The sequence below is a fragment of the Gracilinanus agilis genome, chromosome 4 (genome assembly GCF_016433145.1).
Source record: "Gracilinanus agilis isolate LMUSP501 chromosome 4, AgileGrace, whole genome shotgun sequence".
In the NCBI taxonomy this organism is placed as follows: domain Eukaryota; kingdom Metazoa; phylum Chordata; class Mammalia; order Didelphimorphia; family Didelphidae; genus Gracilinanus; species Gracilinanus agilis.
In genome coordinates this window covers 369,529,258-369,549,696 of record NC_058133.1, presented here as the reverse complement: position 1 = coordinate 369,549,696, position 20,439 = coordinate 369,529,258, and the positions used below count along the sequence as shown (strand labels likewise).

Genomic DNA, 20,439 nt, shown 5'->3' with positions numbered 1-20,439 from the left:
AAGGAAGGAAGGAAGGAAGGAAGGAAGGAAGGAAGGAAGGAAGGAAGGAAAGGAAAGGAAAGGAAAAAAAAAAGAATGCCAGGTCTGCCCATTCAGCCCATACCTGAAGCAAACTCCACAGTTCTAGGTGTAACATGTTAGAAAAAACATTGAAGGGCTCCAGAGGAGTGTGACCAAGCTGGTGGACTGAAGACCATAGGAGGCCCGGTGGAAGAAAATGGAAGTGTTTACCCTGAAGAAGAGAATACCAAAGGGGAAGAATCCACTGTAAGTATCCAAAATGTTGCCATCGGGAAGGAAGATTAGACTTGTTCTTCTCAGTCCTAAGGGGCATTAATGATAGGTAGAGGGAGGAGGAATAGTTAGAAGTTTCAGAATTCAAATACTTGATACAAGCCAAAACTTCCTAACAATGAGTGCTTTCCATAAGTGGAAGTTAGCGAGTCCCCTTCTCCTAGAGAAAAAGGCTTGTCTAAATGAAGTTGAGATGTCATAAGAGAGTATTTCTGTTCAAATAAGAATACTTCTGTGATATTTTGCAACTGAGATTCTGAGAAATGTCTCATTTTTACCAAAACTACACTGTGCCCCTTAATTTGATCTTTTAATGAACTCCACCAGCTTTGTGTGTTACCCTTTCCTTTCTGGTTTTTTTCTTACATAACTCTTTCTCTGCCATCTACCCATTCTAGAGGAGAGATGGTTAGCAAATAAGGGCTGAGAATCAGTTGATCATTAGTTTACTGAAGCCCTGATGGAGAGCTGTACTGCAGTAGCTAATGCAAAGTTCTAGTTAAACATTGGCCTAGCGTTTACCCTGCTCCGTCTGTTGTTTTTACACTAAAGACTCAGCCAGGCTTGGAAGCAGTATTGACTTTGTAATTAAACTATTTTACCTTCAGAATTTTGTAATCATAGCATTTAAAACCATCTGTTGCAGTGCAAGAGTGAATTATTTTTTCCTCAACGTACAGAAAAAAATCTCCAGTGATTTTTAATTGCAGAGCCCCAGATTTCAGTGCTTCTATTGACATGCACAAATGTCAGAAGAGGAAAAGGGTGGTGATTTTTCTCTCTGACACATAGAAGAGGAAGCATGGGGTCGAACCCAAAGTGACTTGGGATATGAATTGCTTTTTGCTCTTTAAAAAGACTGTTTATCTTCTCTTTATACTGTGTAAAGATTTTATTAATCAATTGGAGTGAAAATTTGAGAGACTTAAAGGAACAAATTAATTTTATTTGATTTTGGAGATTTTTTTGTCACCTTGCTAATGCCATTATCCATTTAGGATTAGAATTGGGAGGCATATTTTACATATGACAAGATGCATTACATGGTACTTATTTTAATTAGCAACAAAAATGTTCATTGAAGGTCAATAGGATTAAGGGTGGAAAAACTATTAAAGTAATAGTCTGTAAAAGTAGCAATCCCATGGTTGTGTATATATGCTGAAAATCTAGGCACAATCATTCTTGACCCTTGAAACTCAAGAAAAATAAATTTCAAAAATAGGGTATTTTTTTCATTTCTTCTTGCCCATGTCAAGTGTGATGAACATGTAAAAAATTTTCACCCCATGGATTGTTCTAATATCAATTAATGGGGTTATGTTTCTAATAGAATGGAAGCCACTTATTGACATCCATTCATTAAATATTTCCATCAGTTAAAGCACTAAATATGGATTTGTAGTTTGAGTTTTTGCTAATGTGGGGTGATAAGGTTGCACAGTGGAGAGGGCACCAGACCTGGAGTCAGAAAACCTCATCTTCTTGAGTTCAAATCTGGCCTCAGTCACTTACTGACTGCAGGTACTTAACCCTGTCTGCCTCAGTTTCCTCAACTATAAAATGAGTTAGAGAAGGAAATGGCAAGCTGCTCTAGTATCTTAGTCAAGAAACCCCAAATGGAGTCATAAAGAATCAGTTACAATAGAAAAATTGACTGAACAAAACTACAATTTTTTTTTTGCTAATTAGCTTCAAAATTCTGCTTGGTTGGTATCTATCATGTCTTACTGTTCATTTTAGGATGGGAGCCAGAGCAGGTAGAAATCTCTTGAAATCAAATGACTTGCAAGATAATCTTAGTTCTCCTACTTATATAACCTATTTGTCATTGGATGGTTTGCTTCCTTCCTCTGGACCTCAGTTTCCTTATCTAAGGGTGGCATGTATCCTTAGAGTGGTTGAACTAGATTATCTTTAAGGTCCCTTCCAACTCTAGGCCCTATAATTTACCCTGGAATTTCAAAACTTAAGTCTCTTTTTCTTACATAGACTTAGCCAGTAATTAACTATGTGAATGTTTCAAGGATCCAGGAAATTGAGAGAGCAAAGGGTCCAAAATACAAAGGGGAAAAAAATAAGCATTCCCTCCAACTTTCATCCACCCCAATGACACCATTTTAGTTACTAATAACCTAGGAGAATTAAAAAGCAAATGGAGCATCCAAGAAATGGATTCCAGAAAAAATTCTAGAATGGAACATTTAAAGATAGGTTTGGCAAAAATCTAGAAAGAGAAGTAATGATTATAAAGAAATAGCGTGGCTTCATCAAGAACAGATCATGGTAGACTAACTTCATTCGCTTTTTTGACAGTTTTTCTGAAGTAGTAAATGAAAGGGATGCGGCAAATTACTTAGATTTTAACAAAATTTTTCATAAAAGCATTTCCAACTATTTTTGTGGACTTGTATAGAAGTACAGAATATACATTTGTAAACTCTGATGAATTTAGCATTGGCTGGATAACAGGGCTAAAAAAAGAAGCAGTTAATGGTTAAAATTCAATACAACAGAGGGTCAGGGTGGAATATCTCAGGGACCTGTGCCTTGCTCTGTGATTACAAAAACAATGATGAAAACAGATGAAGGAGGGAAAAAATTATTGTAGTTCTAGCATGAGTCAACATTTTAATTAATGATTTGGAAAATGGCATAGTTATCATGCTTGTTTGTCAGCTGTAGGGGTGACACTAAGGTAGGAGGGAGAGTTCCCACACTTTATGATAGAGTAAAACTCCAAAAGGATCTTGACAGGTTGGTCTACTGAGATGAAACTTAATAATGATATATATAAAAGTTTCCACTTAGGCATTACACTCTGCCCTCACCTGATTTTATTTAGTTCTGGCCACCATGGCTTAAGAAAGGCACTCATAAGTCAGAGGAAGGTGACCAAAATGGTGAAGACCCTTGAGTCCATGTCATAAGAGCATCAGTTAAAAGAATTGTGAATGTTTAGCTTGGATAAGAGAAGATTCAAGGCAAAGACATGATAATTGGCTTCCTCAAGAATCTGAAGCTATTGTGTGAAGTTATCACAAGAATTAGACTTGTTCTGTTTGGCCCTATAGGGAAAATCTAGGTGCAACTGGTAGAAAAGGCAAATAAGATTGTGTTAGGCTTGATATGAGAAAAGGCTACCTGACAATTAGAGCTGTCCAGCAGAAGGGTCTACTCTAAGAAGTTGCTGCTTCCTCTTCCTGGAGGGTCTTCAAGTTGAGTCCAGCAACCTCTTGACAAGTTAAGTACAGAGATTCTTTTCATTTCTGTATTGGACCTCTGAGGTCCCTTTTAATCTGGACCTTGAGCTCTCATCATTAATTGCTTGTCCAAAGAAAATAAGAATTTTCTGGTATACCATCTACTTACTTTTTGTTGTTGTTGAGGCATTTTTCAGTTGTCATTTCCTAAAGTGAGGCAAAAAAGGGTAAGTGACTTACTCAAGATCACACAACTATAGGTGCATGAGGCCAGATTTTGAACTCAGAAAGGAGAATTTTCCTGACTCCAGGCCTGGTATGTTGACCACTGTTCCACCTAATTGCCCCATTCATTTACTAGCATTTCCTGTTCTGTAGAAGACTAACTTTAGCAGAACAATTTGAGACTTAGCTCATTCTGTGAGTCAACCTTTGGGTTTATTTTTATTAGGATTATTAAATAAGGTGAAATGAGTTTATTGATAAAGTTTGGAGTTCCCTTGAGAATGAGGAGAGTGATTTGGAAAGTTGGAATCCAAGCTCCAGATTTTTCTGGTTAAGATAAACCATATAGACTAAGATATCAATTTTTTATGGTCAAGACAGTGAACAAACAGTGCCAAATTTTTCTGAAGAAACATTCGGTCATCAAAAGAATAATTCCCAAGGAAATACTCTTTTAGGGGGGTCATTTCAATAACTAACCAATAGGAACACTGAAACTCTTGAGTAAAATAGTTAAAATAAGCATCTGCTCTGAGGAAGAAATGTTCAATTATATGATAAAGTACCATTTCAACCTATTCGATTCAATTCAAAAAGAATTTATCAAATGTGCCTGCTACGTACCCAGCATTGTGCTAGGTTCTAAGGATACAAAGGTACAAATCACACAGCTCCTTCTCCAGGAACTCAGATTCTAAGAGTTGTAAGAGGGAGGGAGAGTGGTAAATAAGTATGCAAAGTATATTTATACTTTATAAAATAAACATTGTATAATATTTTATGTAATAAATGTGTACAAAATAAAGACAAAGTAATTTGGAGGAGACAATAAAAGGAAATAAATCATGAAATGCCATATGGAGAAGCTAGGTGGTAGATGGGAAAGAATACTAGGATGTAGTCAGAAAGACCGGAGTTCAAATCTGGCCTCAGATGCTAGCTGTGTATTTCAGAGTAAGTCATTTAACATTTGTTTTGCTTCAGTTTCTTCATCTATATAATGGAGATATTAATGACACCTACCTATAAAGCTGTTGTGAGGTTTAACTGTGATAATATTGATAAAAAGCTTATAGTGTAATTCAGGATAGAAGGATTCCCATTAGTGGTCATGAGGGAATCAGGCATAGATCATTCCACTACAATGTTTTTTTCCCTCTACAAAACACATGATTTGTTTTCTCCTTGGTAGAATGACAAATAGCTCATTATTAGTAGTGTCCCTTACAATTTTATTATTCTTAATGTTAACATATTAATGCTAAAATATAAATGATCAAAGAGATATAAAATGATAAGATCATTTTACCTTACACAGCAGAAGGAGGAAGGGGAAGAATTCACATCAGTATCAAAATAGGTGCTTACTCACTACTCTTTAAATGGATTCATCTCAGTAATATAAATTATTCCTAGTGTAACTAGTAGGGATTGTTTCTGTAGAATATCTGACTGGAAATTTAGTGATCTGACAAGTGAAAATTACATGCTATTTTACATCTTTAAAATTTAGAGACATTAATTATTTAAATTATATATTTTTGTTATAAGTACTTAATGGATATATATAATATTCTACTAATATTTATATTATTATAATAATTACACTATATATATTTACCATTACTATTATCTTTTTGTACCAGATCCATTATAATGATAAAATAGTATAAGAAAGCATGATAATCCAGGTCATCATAACTAATATTATGCTATTTCAAAAAAATATAATGATGTGAAAGCTTTTTTAAAAATTACAAAAATAAAATACAAGAAAAAGTATATACATAAAGTTCCAATATAGGAGCAAGAGTAAATATAAAAATTACTAATAAAATTCAAAGTCAAGCAAATTATCTTAGCATCTGGGACAGTATTATATACAACAGTTGAACGATTCACAGGTGATTCACAGATGATGTATCATTGGATGACAATTCCAAAGGCAAGATTTTTCTAGGCATCTCTTATATCAAAAGTAGATTTCTATCCCAGAAGAGGTCAGTATAATATACTCAAATAATAGACTATACTATTATAATGAAATTACAAAAGTAGTAATAATAATAATAATAGCTAATATTTATAGAGCACTTACTGTGTGTAAGACAGCACTTGAAAATTATCTCATTTGATCCTCATACTAAACTAAGAAGTAGGTGTTATTATTCCTCTTTTACAGATGATGAAACTGAGGCAAACAAAAATTAAATGACTTGCAATGGTGACATAACTATTAGGTATCTGAGGCCAAATTTGAACTCAAGTCTTCCAACTCTAGGCCCAGCACTCTATTCATTGCGCCACCTAATTTATCTATGTAAAAAATGATGATCGACAATATTCAAAGCTCTATGTCCACAGAGTAACAACCCTGAGCATAATGTAAAAATATTCTGTTTAATAAAATAAAGTTTTCTGTGATAAATCGCATTCACAATTTCTTAATCCTTTTTGGTACACATATAATAATGATTCAAATACAGATTCCTGGTTTTTCTTGAATTGCCAATATCCACTTTGGCAATAAAATATCATATTTTGGAATCATATATTTTCCTGCATCCCTTGGGGTTGTGAGCAATGATGGTCACTGCTTCTAAGCATTAAACAATTAAAAGACTACTAGAAATTAGATACCATGGAACATATTTGATCATACAGTTTCCCAAATGAGCTCCGGAAAGCCATCATTTTCAAAAGTCATAGTTAAAATTCCTTCTGAAGATCAATGCTTAGAGGACCTAACAGAGAAAAATCTAACAGCTCTGTTAAGCAGAAATCTCTAATAGGAGAAAATATCAAGCTATTCAAAAGAAAAGATTCCTCAATAATAAGTGATAGTGATTTACAGATTAATTTTATGTCATTTAAACTACTAAGACATTTCTTCGTAGAACTAGAAAAAAATCATGAGGAAATTCATGTTGAAAATAGATAAATAAAATAGATAAAGCATTTACTAAGTACTGTAATAAGTGAGGGAGATAAAACACAAACAAGATAATCCCTTCTTTCAAGATACTTATATACTCATATAGGGCAAGATGACTCATAGGCACACAAGGGATTGGAAAAGAAGATAAAGTCACATGTTTAAATGGGAAAGGCTGAACTCACTCATAAAATGGAAGCAAATAGCCAAATGGATTAAAAACCAGAATTCTACAATATGTTATTTATAAAAAATGCAGTTGAAGCAGATAAAAAAGTATACAGTAAAGGAAAGGGACTGGAACAGAATCTATAATGCTTCAGCAGAAGGGGGCAGCTGGGTAGCTCAGTGGATTGAGAGCCAGGCCTAGAGATGGGAGGTCCTAGGTTCAAATCGGGTCTCAGACACTTCCCAGCTGTGTGACCCTGGGCAAGTCACTTGACCCCCATTGCCTATCCTTACCACTCTTCTGCCTTGGAGCCAATACACAGTATTGGCTCTGAGACAGAAGGTAAGGGTTTAAAATAAAAGTAGTAAAATGCAGGGAATTATATGAATACAAATACAAAATACTTTTCACACAATTAAAACTAGATCTAAACAATTGGAAAAACATTAACAGCTCCTGGGTAGGACAAGCTAATATAATAAAAATGACAATCCTACCCAAATTAATCTACTTATTCAGTGCCATACCTATCAAACTACCACAAAACTCTTTTGTAGAATTCAAAAAATTATAACAAAGTTCATCTGGAAGAACAAAAGGTCAAGAATATCAAGGGAAATAATGAAAAAAAATTGTGAAGGATTGGGGCCTAGCAGTCCCAGATCTTAAATTGTACAATAAAGCAGTAGTCATCAAAACAATATGGTATTGGTTTTGGCGTGAGATGGTTGTGGCCCTATGCTCCTAGGGAGTCAACAGGAATAACTACTATACTAACTAAAAATTTGAAGTGTGGATCAATGGAATAGGCTTGGGGTAAATGACTTCAGTAAGCTAGTGTTCCATAAACCCAAACACCTCAAGTTTGGGGACAAGAACTTAATATTTGACAAAAAGTGCTAGGAAAATTGGAAAACAGTATGGGGAAAATTAGGTTTAAATCAACATCTTATACCAAGATCAATTCAAAATAGGTTAATGATTTAAATGTAAACAGTGAAATCATAAATAAATTAGGTGAACATAGATTAGTAAACCTGTCAGATCTGTGGAAAAGGAAGGAATTTAAGACCAAGCAAGAGATAGAGAACATTGCAAAATGTAAAATGAATGACTTTGATTATATCAAATTTAAAAGTTTTCATACAAACAAAATCAATGCAACCAAAATGAGAAGGAAAGCAAAAAACTGGGAGAACAAAACTCTCTGACAAAGGTTTAATTTCCCAAATATATAAGGAACTATGTCAAATCTACAAAAGATCAAGCCATTCCACAATTGATAAATGGCCAAGGGACATGAATAGGCAGTTTTCACAGGATGAAATCAAAACTATCAATAAGCACATGAAAAAGTGTTCTAAATTCTTCCTGATTAGAGAAATGCAAATTAAAACAACTCTGAGGTACCACCTCACACCTAACAGATTGGCCAATATTACAGCAAAGGAAAGTGGTAAATGTTGGAGGGGATGTGGCAAAATTGGGACACTAACGCATTGCTGGCAGCATTGTGAATTGGTCCAACCATTCTGGAGGGCAATTTGGAACTATGCACAAAAGGCTTTAAATGAATGCCTTCCCTTTGATCCAGCTATACCACTGGATTTTGTACCCTAAAGAGATAATAAGGAAAAAGACTTGTACAAAAATATTCATAGTTTCACTCTTGCAGTGGCAAAAAATTGGAAAATGAGGGAGTATCCATAGGTTGGGGAATGGCTGAATAAATTGTGGTATATGTTGGTGATGGAATATTATTGTGCTGAAAGGAATAAAGAAATGGAAGAATTCCATGTGAACTGGAATGACCTCCAAGAACTGATGCATAGTGAAAGGAGCAGAACCAGAAGAACATTGTACACAGAGATCGATACATTATGACACAATAAAATTTAACAGACTTTTCTACCAGCAGCAATGCTATGACCCCAGACAATCCAGAGAATACTATCCATACCCAGATAAAGAACTATGGAACCAGAAATACATTAGAAAAATATTGTGATTGACCATGTAGTGCAAAAGGGATGTGATTAGGGTTTTGATGTTAAAGAATTGCTCTATTGCAAATATGAATAACATGGAAATAGGTTTTGAACAATGATACTTGTATAACCTAGTGGAACTACTTGTTGGCTTTGGGAAGGGGAGGGAAAAAGTGGGAATGGAGGAATCATGAATCATGTAACCATGGGAAAATATTCTAAATAAATTTTTTTAAAAAGTAAGAAGCAGGGTAGGAGTAGCAATCATGATCTCAGACAAAGCAAAAGCAAAAATAGATATAACTAAAAGAAATAAGCAGGGAAATAATATTTTCTAAAAGGTACCATAAATAATGAAATAATATAAATATGGAACATATGTTCCAAATGCTACAGGATCCAAATTCTTTAAAAGGAAAAGTTAAATGAGTTACATGAGGAAATAGATTGTAAAACTATACTAGTGGGGAGTGTTCCAGTTTCCCTTCTCAAAACTAAATAAATCTAACAACAACAAAAAAATCAAGAGAGAAGTTAAAGAGATGAATGTAATTTTTAAAAAGTTGAATACAACAGATCTCTGGAGAAAACTGAATGAGAACAGAAAAAAATATGTCTTTTTTCTCACTGGTATATGAAAAATACACAAAAGTTCTGCACAAAAATTGACCATTTATTTGATCATAAAAACCTCACACATAACTTCAGGTGAACAGAAATATTAATTGCATCCTTTTCATATAATAATGGAATAAAAATTACATTTAGTGAATGGCCATCGAAATGTAGATTAAAAATTAAAGATAGGTCAGCTAGGTAACTCAATAGATGGAGACCCATGCCTAGAGATGAGAGAACCTAGTTTCAAATCTGGCCTCAGACACTTCCTAGCTGTGTGATCCTGAGCAAGTCACTCAACTATACAATTGCCTAGCCCTTAATATTCCTCTGCTTTATCTAAGATAAAAGGTAAAGATTCATTTTCTAATTAATTGGAAACAAAATAATCTAATTCTAAAGAATCAGTGGGCCAAAGAACAAATCATAGAAATAATCAATAATTTCATTAAAGAAAATGACAACAATGAGGAAACATGGGATGCAGCCAAAAACAGTACTTTGAGGAAATTTTCTATCTCCAAACACATCAATAAATTGAGAGTGAGAGTAGATCAATGAACTGGCCATGCAACTAAACATAACTAGAAAAAAATTAAAATTCTCAAACACTAAGTTGGAAATCCTGAAAATCAAAAGAGAGATTAATAAAACTAAAATTACTTAAACCATTGAACTAATATATAAAACTATGAACCAGGTTTTTTTAAAAAATCAATAGGACGTTAGTTCATTTGATTAAAAAAAAAAAGAACAAAATAAAATTACCACCATCAAAAATGAGAAGAGTGAGGAAATTAGGCACTTATTAGAATTATTTTGACAGAGGGCAGCTGGGTAGCTTAGAGGATTGAGAGCCAGACCTAAAGACAGGAGGTCCTAGGTTCAAATCTGACCTCAGACACTTCCCAGCTGTGTGACCCTGGGGAAGTCACTTGACCCCCATTGCCTACCCAATACACAGTATTGACTCTAAAATGGAAGGTAAGGGTTTAAAACAAAAGAATTATTTTGACAAATTGTATGCCAATAAATCTAACAATCAAAAGGAAATGGATGAATTTTTACAAAAAATACAAATTGCCCAGATTAACAGGAGAGGAAATATAGTGCTTAAATAATGCTATCTTAGAAAAAGAAACTGAACAAGCCATCAATGTGCTTCCTAAGAAAAAATTACCAGGACCAAATAGATTCTCAAAAGAATTCTATCAAACACTTAAAGAATATTCATTCCAATAATATATACCCTATTTGAGAAAACAGTCAATAAGGAATCCCACCAAATTCCTTTTATGACACAAATATGGTGCTGATACCTAAATCAGGAAAAGTAAAAACCATAAGCCAATTTACCTAATAATGGATACAAATTTTTAAATAAAATACTGGCAGGAAGATTATAGCAATGTATCACAAAGATCATACATTATAATCAGGTGGGATTTGTGCCAGGAATGCAGGGTTGGATCAATATTAGGAAAACTATCAGCATGATTGACCATATTGATAACCAAACCAACAGAAATCAGACCTTAATAGGTGCAGAAAAAGCTTTTAGAAAAATATAACACCCATTCCTATTAAAAATACTAGGAAACCTAGTAATAAATTGAGCTTTCCTTAAAATGTGAAGGAAAAAAATGTAATACATATCTAAAACCATCAATAAGTGTTATTTATAATAAAGATGAGCTAGAAGCCTTCCCAATAAGCTTTAGGGTGAAGTAAAGATGCCCATTATCACTATTATAAAATATTGTACTAGAAATGTTATTTCAATAAGAGAAGCAAAAGGCATTGATGGAATCAGAATAACAAGTGAAAAAAAACAAAACTATTGCTCTTGGCAGATAATATGATGGTATATTTAGAGAATCAACTAAAAACGAGTTTTAATAACAACTTAAGCAAAGTTCAGGATATGAAATAAACACAAATAAATCATCAGCATTTCTATCTATTAGCAATAAACCCTAGCAGAAAGAGATGGAAAGAGAAATTCCATATAAACTAACTAGACAATATAAAATACCTGGGAATTTACCTGTTGAGACAAACTCAGGAACTATTCGAACACAATTATAAAATACTTTTCACACAAGTAAAGTCTGATCTAAACAAGTGCAAAAATATTAATTGCTCATGGATAGGGTGAGCCAACATTATAAAAATAAAAATTCTACCCAAATTAATTTACTTAAGTGTCATATCAATCAAACTATTAAAAATTATTTTATAGAATTAGAAAAAAATGGCAAAATTCACCTGGAAGAAGAAAAGGTCAAGAATATCAAGAGAATTGATGAAAACAAAATTGTGAAGAAAGGTGATTTAGCTATACCAGATCACAAACTGTATTACAAAGTAGTAATCTTCAAAACAATCTGATACTGGCTAAAAAAAAGAGTGGTAGATCAGTAGAATAAAATAGGTACACAATACACAGTGGTAAATGACCAGAATAATCTAATGTTTAATTAAATTAAAAAATCCAAGATTTGGGGGGAAAATTCACTGTTTGATAAAAACTTCTGGGAAAACTGGAAAAAAGTTTGGCAGAAACTAGGTGTAGTCCAACATTTCACACTGTATACTAAGATAAGGTCAAAATGGTTACATGATTTAGACAGAAAAGTTGATGCCATAAGAAAATTATGGGAGAATGGGATATCAGAGTTGTCAAATCTATGTAAAGGGAGATAATTATAACCAAACAAGAGCTAGAGAGTATTGTAAGATATAAAATGGATAATTTTTATTACATTAAATTTAAATAGTTTTACACAAATAAAACCAATGCAGCCAAGATTAGAAGAAGAAAACTAGGGGAAATTTTCATAGCAAGTTTTTCTAACAAAGCTTCATTTCATAGTCAAATTTATAATTCAAATCATTTTCTAATTAATACATTTTCAAAAATATTAACAAATAAAGAAATCAAGGTTATCTATAGTCACAGGAAAGAATGCTCTAAATCACTATTGATTAAAGAAATGCATATTAAACAACTCTAAAGTACTATCTCATACATATCAGAGGGACAAATATGACAGAAAAGGAAAGTAACAAACATTAAGGGATATGGGAAAATTGGGACACCAATGCACTTTAAGTAGAGTCATGAATTGATTCAACTGTTCTATAGAGCAAAAGGCTATAAAACTCTACATACCCTTTGTTAAAGCAAAAGCATTACTGATCTGCATTCCAAAGAAACAGAAAAACAAAAAGGAAAAGGACTGATATATACAAAAATATTTTAGCAGCTCATTTTATGATGGCAAAGAATTGGACATTGAGGGACTGGTTATCATTTGGGGAATGGCTGAAGAAGTCATAATATATGAATGTGATGGAATCTATTATTCTATAAGAAATAATCAGCAGGAGGCTTTCAAAAGCCCTGAAAAGATTTATATGAACTGATATAAAGTGAAGTGAGCAGAATCAGAACATTGTACATAGAAATAGCACTATCATATGATGAACAACTATGAATGATTTAGCTATTCTCAGTAATATAATGATCCAAGACAATTCCAAAAGACTAATGATTAAAATGGTATTCATATCCAGAGAAAGAACTGGTACAGTCTAAATGTAAATCGAAGTATACCCTTTTTTAAAATTTATTTTTCTTGAGATTTTTGGTTTGTGTTCTTTTACAATATGTCTAATAAAGAAATGTTTTTCATGTATGTAGCACATGTAAATCTATATCAAATTGTCTGAATGATATAGGAAGGTAGGAAAGGAGAGCAAGAATTTAGAACTCAAATTTTAAAAAGCAACAAGTATTTTTAATTGACACGTAATTAAAAAAAGAAAACATTTTTAAAAGAAAAGAATAAAAAGGGTGGTGAATGAGTGCACCTATGTACTAGGCATAAAGAAAGATGATTAGGAACTACCATGGAGGTCTGAGCAAAAGCAAAATAAAATAAAAGATTACTTAACAGAGTTAAGAGACTGAGCGGACTCGGGAAAGAATCTAAAAATCTGATGAGAGAGGGAAAGCATGATGGACTGATATATCAAAATTCAGAAACAATTGAACTCAATAATCTGATGTTCAGTAAACTCAAGCACATAAATTACTTCAGGAAGATTCAACAAGAACTAGAGTAAAAAAGTCTAAAATAATTGGCAAAAAAAATGACTTAGACTAATATCTTAAAAACACTACAATAAACTCAAGATGGATATGTGACCTCAATATAAAAGCCATTACAATAAAAAGCTTAGTAAAATAGATACCTTTCACAATTATGACTAGGGGAAGAATTCTGAAACTAATGAGAGAGAAATTATCTCAAAAGACAAAAACAGATTATTTTTATTATTTGAGAATTAATAAATATGTGCTCTCACAAAATCAATTAATAAAAGATAAGAAAAAGTATCAGCTATGGAAAAATAGATATTTTTTACTTATATAAAACTGAGACAGTTGAACTCCAAAATCCAGTGTCTGATAAATTCAGAAACATCTGTAAGCATCAAGCAAATTGGTAAAGATGACAAAAGGCAAAAGTAATGTTGGAGGGGCTGTGAGAAGACAGGTACAGTAATGCATATTTGTCAATTGATTTAACCAAAAATGAATTATGGAAGAAAAGTTGCTAAATTTTTACCTAATTTTCCTATTTCTAGTTATATGTTTCTGACTCCATTTTAAATAGCATACATGCCAAAATATACATATAAACACTTTTTGTTGTATCAAGGACCTAAAAGCAAAGTAGGTACCCAAAAATTGGATAAAGACTGTACAACTTGTGACATATCAATGTAATCATATTATATTATTAAATAGTAATAATTATCCATATTGTTAGATAGTAAGAAATGACAAGAATTTGGAAAATATGAAAATACGCCTATGAAGTGATTTGTAGCAAATTAAAAAGAACAAAGAAAATCAATACAAATGATCATGTAAATAATATAAATGAAAATTATATTAGGATGTTAAGATCATAGATTTAGAGCTAGAAGAGAGCTTCAAGGGTATCTAGTTTAACCACTCGTGTTACAGATGAGAGAAACCTAACGGCAAGAGGTATTAGATGATTTGTTCAAGGCCATACAGAAAGTAAATGGTAGGAAGGAATTTTCCCCTTTTTGATTTTGGGGAGTGCCCATTCCCCCCATGGATCTTCTCAGTAAGCCAAATCTATAAGGCTTTTTCATATAATCATAATCAGAATTTCTTAAGTCAGTTTGCAAATCAAACGATTGAGAGAACTCACAATTGACTAATTTTGAGAAGGGAGATTTACACGTAACCAAGAAATATTAAATATAAATACCATGACAACAATGATCATCAACAGGAACAAAAGAAGGAATGAAGGGCAGAAGGAAGAAATGAAACCTTTATTAAGCAACTACTCTGTGTCAAGCCCTATGCTTAATGCTTTATAAATAAAGGGAAGCCAAGCACTGAATAATTGTCAAAATTATTCAGTAGGGGAGAAAAAAAATAAAGAAAAACATCTTCCCTGTGTTATATATACAGACACAATTACTCTATTGGCTATTTTTGCTTGAGTGATTTTCTTTATTTACAAGGAAAGCTTCATTAATACTTGCTAGAATCAGGGGAAGGAAGGTGACCAAAAAAGACAATGATGTCAAAGTAAAAATCATGAATAAAACTTATTTTTTAAAAAGAGATGCATGGATAGAAAAAGGGTTAAATAATGACAATGCACTTTCCTCTAAGTGCCAAATTTCTAAATGATAATTCATTACGAATCATATTTCTTATGTTAGGCAGAGGTACTTGTGTGAGCCTCTCTAGTGAGAGCTCTCAGATTCCAGCCCTTTCAGGAATTATTACCATTCCTTTTGCCCCAAACTTACACCATACTCATTGGTTTATTGATAGACTCAGAGAAGAACAATCTCTTTCTAGGTGTGTGTACTTATTGCAAATACATTCATAGTGGGTTATCATTTTGTACTATCCAGCTCAGAAGCTTTTCTCAAGTTTATCAGCATAGATAAAATGGGTGAAATCAGATGTGAAGAGAGGTACAGGTATACCTGTATGTCGGCTCTCCAATTGTTCATGCCGCTTACTCTTCTCTTGCCGGTCACCCAGGACACAAAGGCCTCAGCTTTGATCTCAGCCTGGCTCTGTTTGACAAATCTAGTCTTGGACAATCTTTTTGGATGCAGCAGATTACAGATAATGCCACCTCAAAGAAAGTATATCTTCTATCCATTCATATGTTGCCGCCAGCTGGCTCCTCATTGTGAGATTTGCTTGTTTCATGGAATGGCAGAAACAGAGTGACAGTGGAATGAAGAGAATCTGTTCATTTGTTGGGACAAATCTTCTTCAGAGAATCAGACATAGACATCAGAATGTCTACAACCAAATGAAAAATAGCTCCACAAAACTTAGCTATTGCAGTTATGTCAAGATTTATTTATGAAGGTACAGTTCAAAAAAATATGATAATGTTTATTTCCTGGGAACTATTGAGAAGTTGGCTGAAGGATTCTGGCAGATATTCTTTCCCCCTTTAATCTTCCCCTTTTACCTCCCCCCAAAACCCTTTCCACCTTCATCCTGCTAAAGATGAGCAAGAATAATAGATTTTTTATGGCTGAAATTCAAATTCCAGTGGCATGGTGTGGATGTTAAACTCACAATTTGACTTTTCATATACCTACTGTTTAATTTCTGGTTTCATTGAGATTAATAATTTTATACATGTAATGGTCATTTTGTCAATTTTATCTAAAGAAACTCAATGGGTGTATATATCAATTCTGTAATTGGTTGTTATGTTCAGTTTGAAAATATTAATAAACTTTAGAATCAGAAAGCCAATCAAGTGTCCATTCGGCTTTGAGATTTAGGATTCTGCTGTCAGAATCCAGAAAATATCACTGAAGATGATACTGGAAGAGTGAAACTTGTTTGTATCTATCAGATAAGGATCATAGTAGATAGTGTGGTAGACTTGGAGTCCCAGACATTTATTAGCTGGGTGACTAACTAGGAAAATCACATCTTCTTTAAGCCTCAGTTTCTTCATCTAAGGGTAACAATAGCACCTTACTCATAAGATTGTTGTGAAGATGAAATACGATAATATTTAAGAGCTTTGTACACCTAAAAATCCTACGTAAATATTAGCTGATGTTTTTAATCTAATACAATAAATATGGTCTTTAATGGTTTGCGTTAAACATATCATTTGGTATTTATGTTTTTCTGAACTGGAAAATTTGCATTTGCTTTGAAAAATAATTCATCTATATAATCTTGTATAACTAATTTTCTCAGCTAGTGTCCAGCTAAGATATGTGGACCAGAGGCATATATTTGAGAAAACATTACCAGATTATATTCTTATACAATATCAATAATGTTATTTAAACTATAGTTTTAAGATTTCAATAAAAGTGTGTGTGTTAGGGGAAAGTTGATCTCAACATCCCTTTAAGTTAAGAAATATTGAATTTTATTTTTTACTCTTTAAGCAAAGTAATCTCATATTACATATCAGTTCTCGCTTTAGTATTATTCTTAAAGATTCTCATCCCTCTCCCAATTAAATTACTTCCCCAGGATTGTATATTGGAGAGCTTTTCAAACTTCAAATATGATTATATTGCATAATGACTGGCACCTTATAAGCACTTAATAAGTGCTTATTTACTTAAAGTAAATCATCCCCCCCGAATATTCTTTTCTGTAATAAATAATTATTGCCTTAATGTTGACTCAAATCAAGAAAATACAAGCAAATAAAAATGATTCTTCAATTCAGTTTAATACTTATTAAGTGCCTATGGTATACAGAAGGCAAAGAGTGCTAAAAGACTGCCTGCCCTTTGATCCAGCCATATCATTGCTGGGTTTGTACCCCAAAGAGATCATAGATAAAAAGACTTGTACAAAAATATTTATAGCTGCGCTTTTTGTGGTGGCAAAAAACTGGAAAATGAGGGTATGCGCTTCAATTGAGGAATGGCTGAACAAATTGTGGTATATGCTAGTGATGGAATACTATTGTGCTCAAAGGAATAATAAACTGGAGGAATTCCATGTGAACTGGAAAGACCTCCAGGAATTGATGCAGAGTGAAAGGAGCAGAACCAGGAGAATGAACGTTATACACAGAGACTGATACACTGTGGTACGATCAAATGTAATGGACTTCTGTACTAGCAGCAATGCAATGACCCAGGACAATTCTGAGGGATTTATGGAAAAGAATGCTACCCACATTCAGAGGAAGAACTACAGGAATGGAAACACAGAAGAAAAATAACTGCTTGAACACATGGGTTGATGCAGACACGATTTGGATGTAGACTCTTAATGACCACCCTAGAACAATTATCAATAATATGGAAATAGGTCTTGATCGATGACACAGGAAGAAACCAGTGGAAATGTGTGTCAGCTACTGGGGGGGAGGGGTGGTTTGGGGGAAAGAGAGCAAGAATATGTATCATAGAACCATGGGAAAATGTTTCTAAAAAATAAAAATAAAATATTTAAAAAAAAAAGAAGTCACTGTTCTAGCCACTTCTGATGAAAAGACAAAAATGAATAGTTACTGCCTTCAAGGAGCTTAACTAAAGAAAGAAGGAAGATACTTCAGGCACACAAGTAAATAAATGTAAAGAATATGCAAAATGATTCAAAGAGGACTCACAAGCAGAAAGATTGGGAAAGACCTCGTGTTACCTTAGTTATGCACTGAAAAAGGTTAGAGATTCTAAGATGCCAAGATGAGGAGGAATCACATTCTAGACATGAAGAAATATTTGTGCAAAGGCATAAAGATAAAAGATGAAGCATTGAATAATGGGAAACAGGGAATGTAAAAGTAGTTGGAAGCATTATTGTGGAGAGTTTCAAATGCTTCACAGAAGAGTTTGTATTTTATTCTAGTGACAATCAGCCACTAGAATCAGTTTATTGTTGTCCATGGCTAGGCAGTTGCAAGAATTATTCAACCTGAATTTGTTGTCTCTGTCATTAGTTCCTAAATTATCTGTCTTGTGTCTGTCTTCATGTAGGACCAATGATATAGAACCATCATGAGGGTTCCTTACAAGTAATGACTCTGTAGTTGGATCCAGATTGTGCCCATGAATCAGGTCAGAAATACTACTTGATGTCTCCATTCTAAGTAGATGTCAGTCATCAGAACTGGATGAAAAAATTCAAATTACCCCCAAGCCATCAGACAAACTATCAAGTGTTCTCCAGGGCTGTGAATATTTTAGTGATTATCTTGCCCCTGAACTTAGGAACAGATTTGTGTAGCTGTTCTGAATAATTCGGGATATTGTATTTTATTCTTATTTATTTATTTTTAAACCCCTTCCCTTCCATCTTAGAATCAATAATGTGTATTGGTTCCAGGACAGAAGAGTGGTAAGGACTAGGCAATGGCAGTTAAGTGACTTGCCCAGGATCATAGGATGTTGTATTTTAAAATCCATTCTATAAAATATTCTCTTCAGTAAATTTCCAAGATACTGCATTATCTTAATTCTTTAAATGAGAGAAGGTAGAAGAAATAGAAAAAGCATAATTTTAGATAAAATGCCTCATCTTATCTATTTGAGGGCATGTTCAGAGACGTAATAAATAAATTTAAACACCTTCATAAACTGGCTTGATATATGAAACAAGCCAGAGTGTGACTTCTCTCACTATTAATGGAAAGGACCAGACTTCCTAGAGAAAGGATGGATCCAGTGTAAAAGAAGTCCACATGTAGTAGATTGTAATTAACATGAAGTGTATCATGGGGTCTAACCATTCTCTGGTCCTTGCCTATAATCTAGTCCTATTGCTAAGATCATCCCCCTTACCCAGACCATCCTCACTCACCACAATGTTTTGATTAATTTTCCAGCCAATCCATAACTATAACACGTTGTCTATGAAAAAATGCTAAAGCCTTCAAGTCAGATTTCTTCTCATTTGTGGCCCAAGAAACATTTTGGAGTTGGTCTATCGAATGGGCTTGTTTATAGTAGAATGCTCTTTAAAAACATGGAATATAAAAATATATGATTCATGTGGGCTAAGAGTGTCTATCCATAAACATATTCCTTGAGGATAAATTTTGAGTACAGATTTTCTTTTTTTACTTTGCTTTTTTTTTACTGTGGTAACCAGGGCACAAGGGCAGCATGAACATGTGGCCCTTTATTTGATCAGGGGATAATAATCAACCAAGCAAGAGGAAGGTAAGTAGGTTTTCCTATTTCACCTGCTTAGTTAAATCTTTTATGTGCTTTTCAATTGTCTATCCATCTGTGCCACCATTGTGACAAGGGAAACCTCAAAGGAAACAAAGATGAATAGAAGAGAACTGAAGGCTTAAAAATAGGAAATATCACTTTACATTTATGTGCATAAATGCTAGCTACTGAGTGCAATTGTGCTTCTTTTCCATTTCTAATGTATTGGGTTGATCATCTGCTCTACTGATCTCACCTTTTCTGTATGTCCATTTTTCTCTTTTAGATTTCTTGGGGTACAAGGAACTACCCCAAGAGCTAAAAGAAAAGCCCCACACACATGGTAAAATATTCCTAGTCATACTTTTTGGGGGTAGCAAAGAATTAGAAGCAGCGTGGTTGGCCATTAATGGGAGGATGACTAAACAAATTGTGGTACATAAATGTTATTGGAATACTGTTGCCCCATCTGAAATTGAGAATATGAGGAATTCAAAGAAACAAGAGGAAAATTATGTGGCCTAATATACATGAAGTAAGCAGAACCCTGGTGACAATATCTACAAAACTACAATGATAGAAGCAGAAATTTTTAAAAATCTAAACTAAGTACTATGTAATGGGAAAACTTGGTCTTATAGAAGAGATGTAGAGATGCACTTCCCTCATTCCTTTTTAGAAATGTGAGAGGCTATTGGTATGGAATGTTGCATAGTCAATGTATTCATTGGTCAGTTTTGTTTGGCTGAGGTTTTTTTTTTCAAGGTAGAG

General features: G+C 33.5%; 1 protein-coding gene across 1 annotated transcript in view; it reads left to right on the top strand.

The window, feature by feature from the left end:
- Positions 1-20,193, top strand: part of LOC123246576 (T-complex protein 1 subunit delta-like) — a 52,366-nt gene extending 32,173 nt beyond the window's left edge. The window contains 1 exon segment of the mRNA XM_044675419.1: positions 19,955-20,193. Within this exon segment, the coding sequence (XP_044531354.1) occupies positions 19,955-20,193 (239 nt within the window).
- The last annotated feature ends 246 nt before the right edge of the window (positions 20,194-20,439 follow it).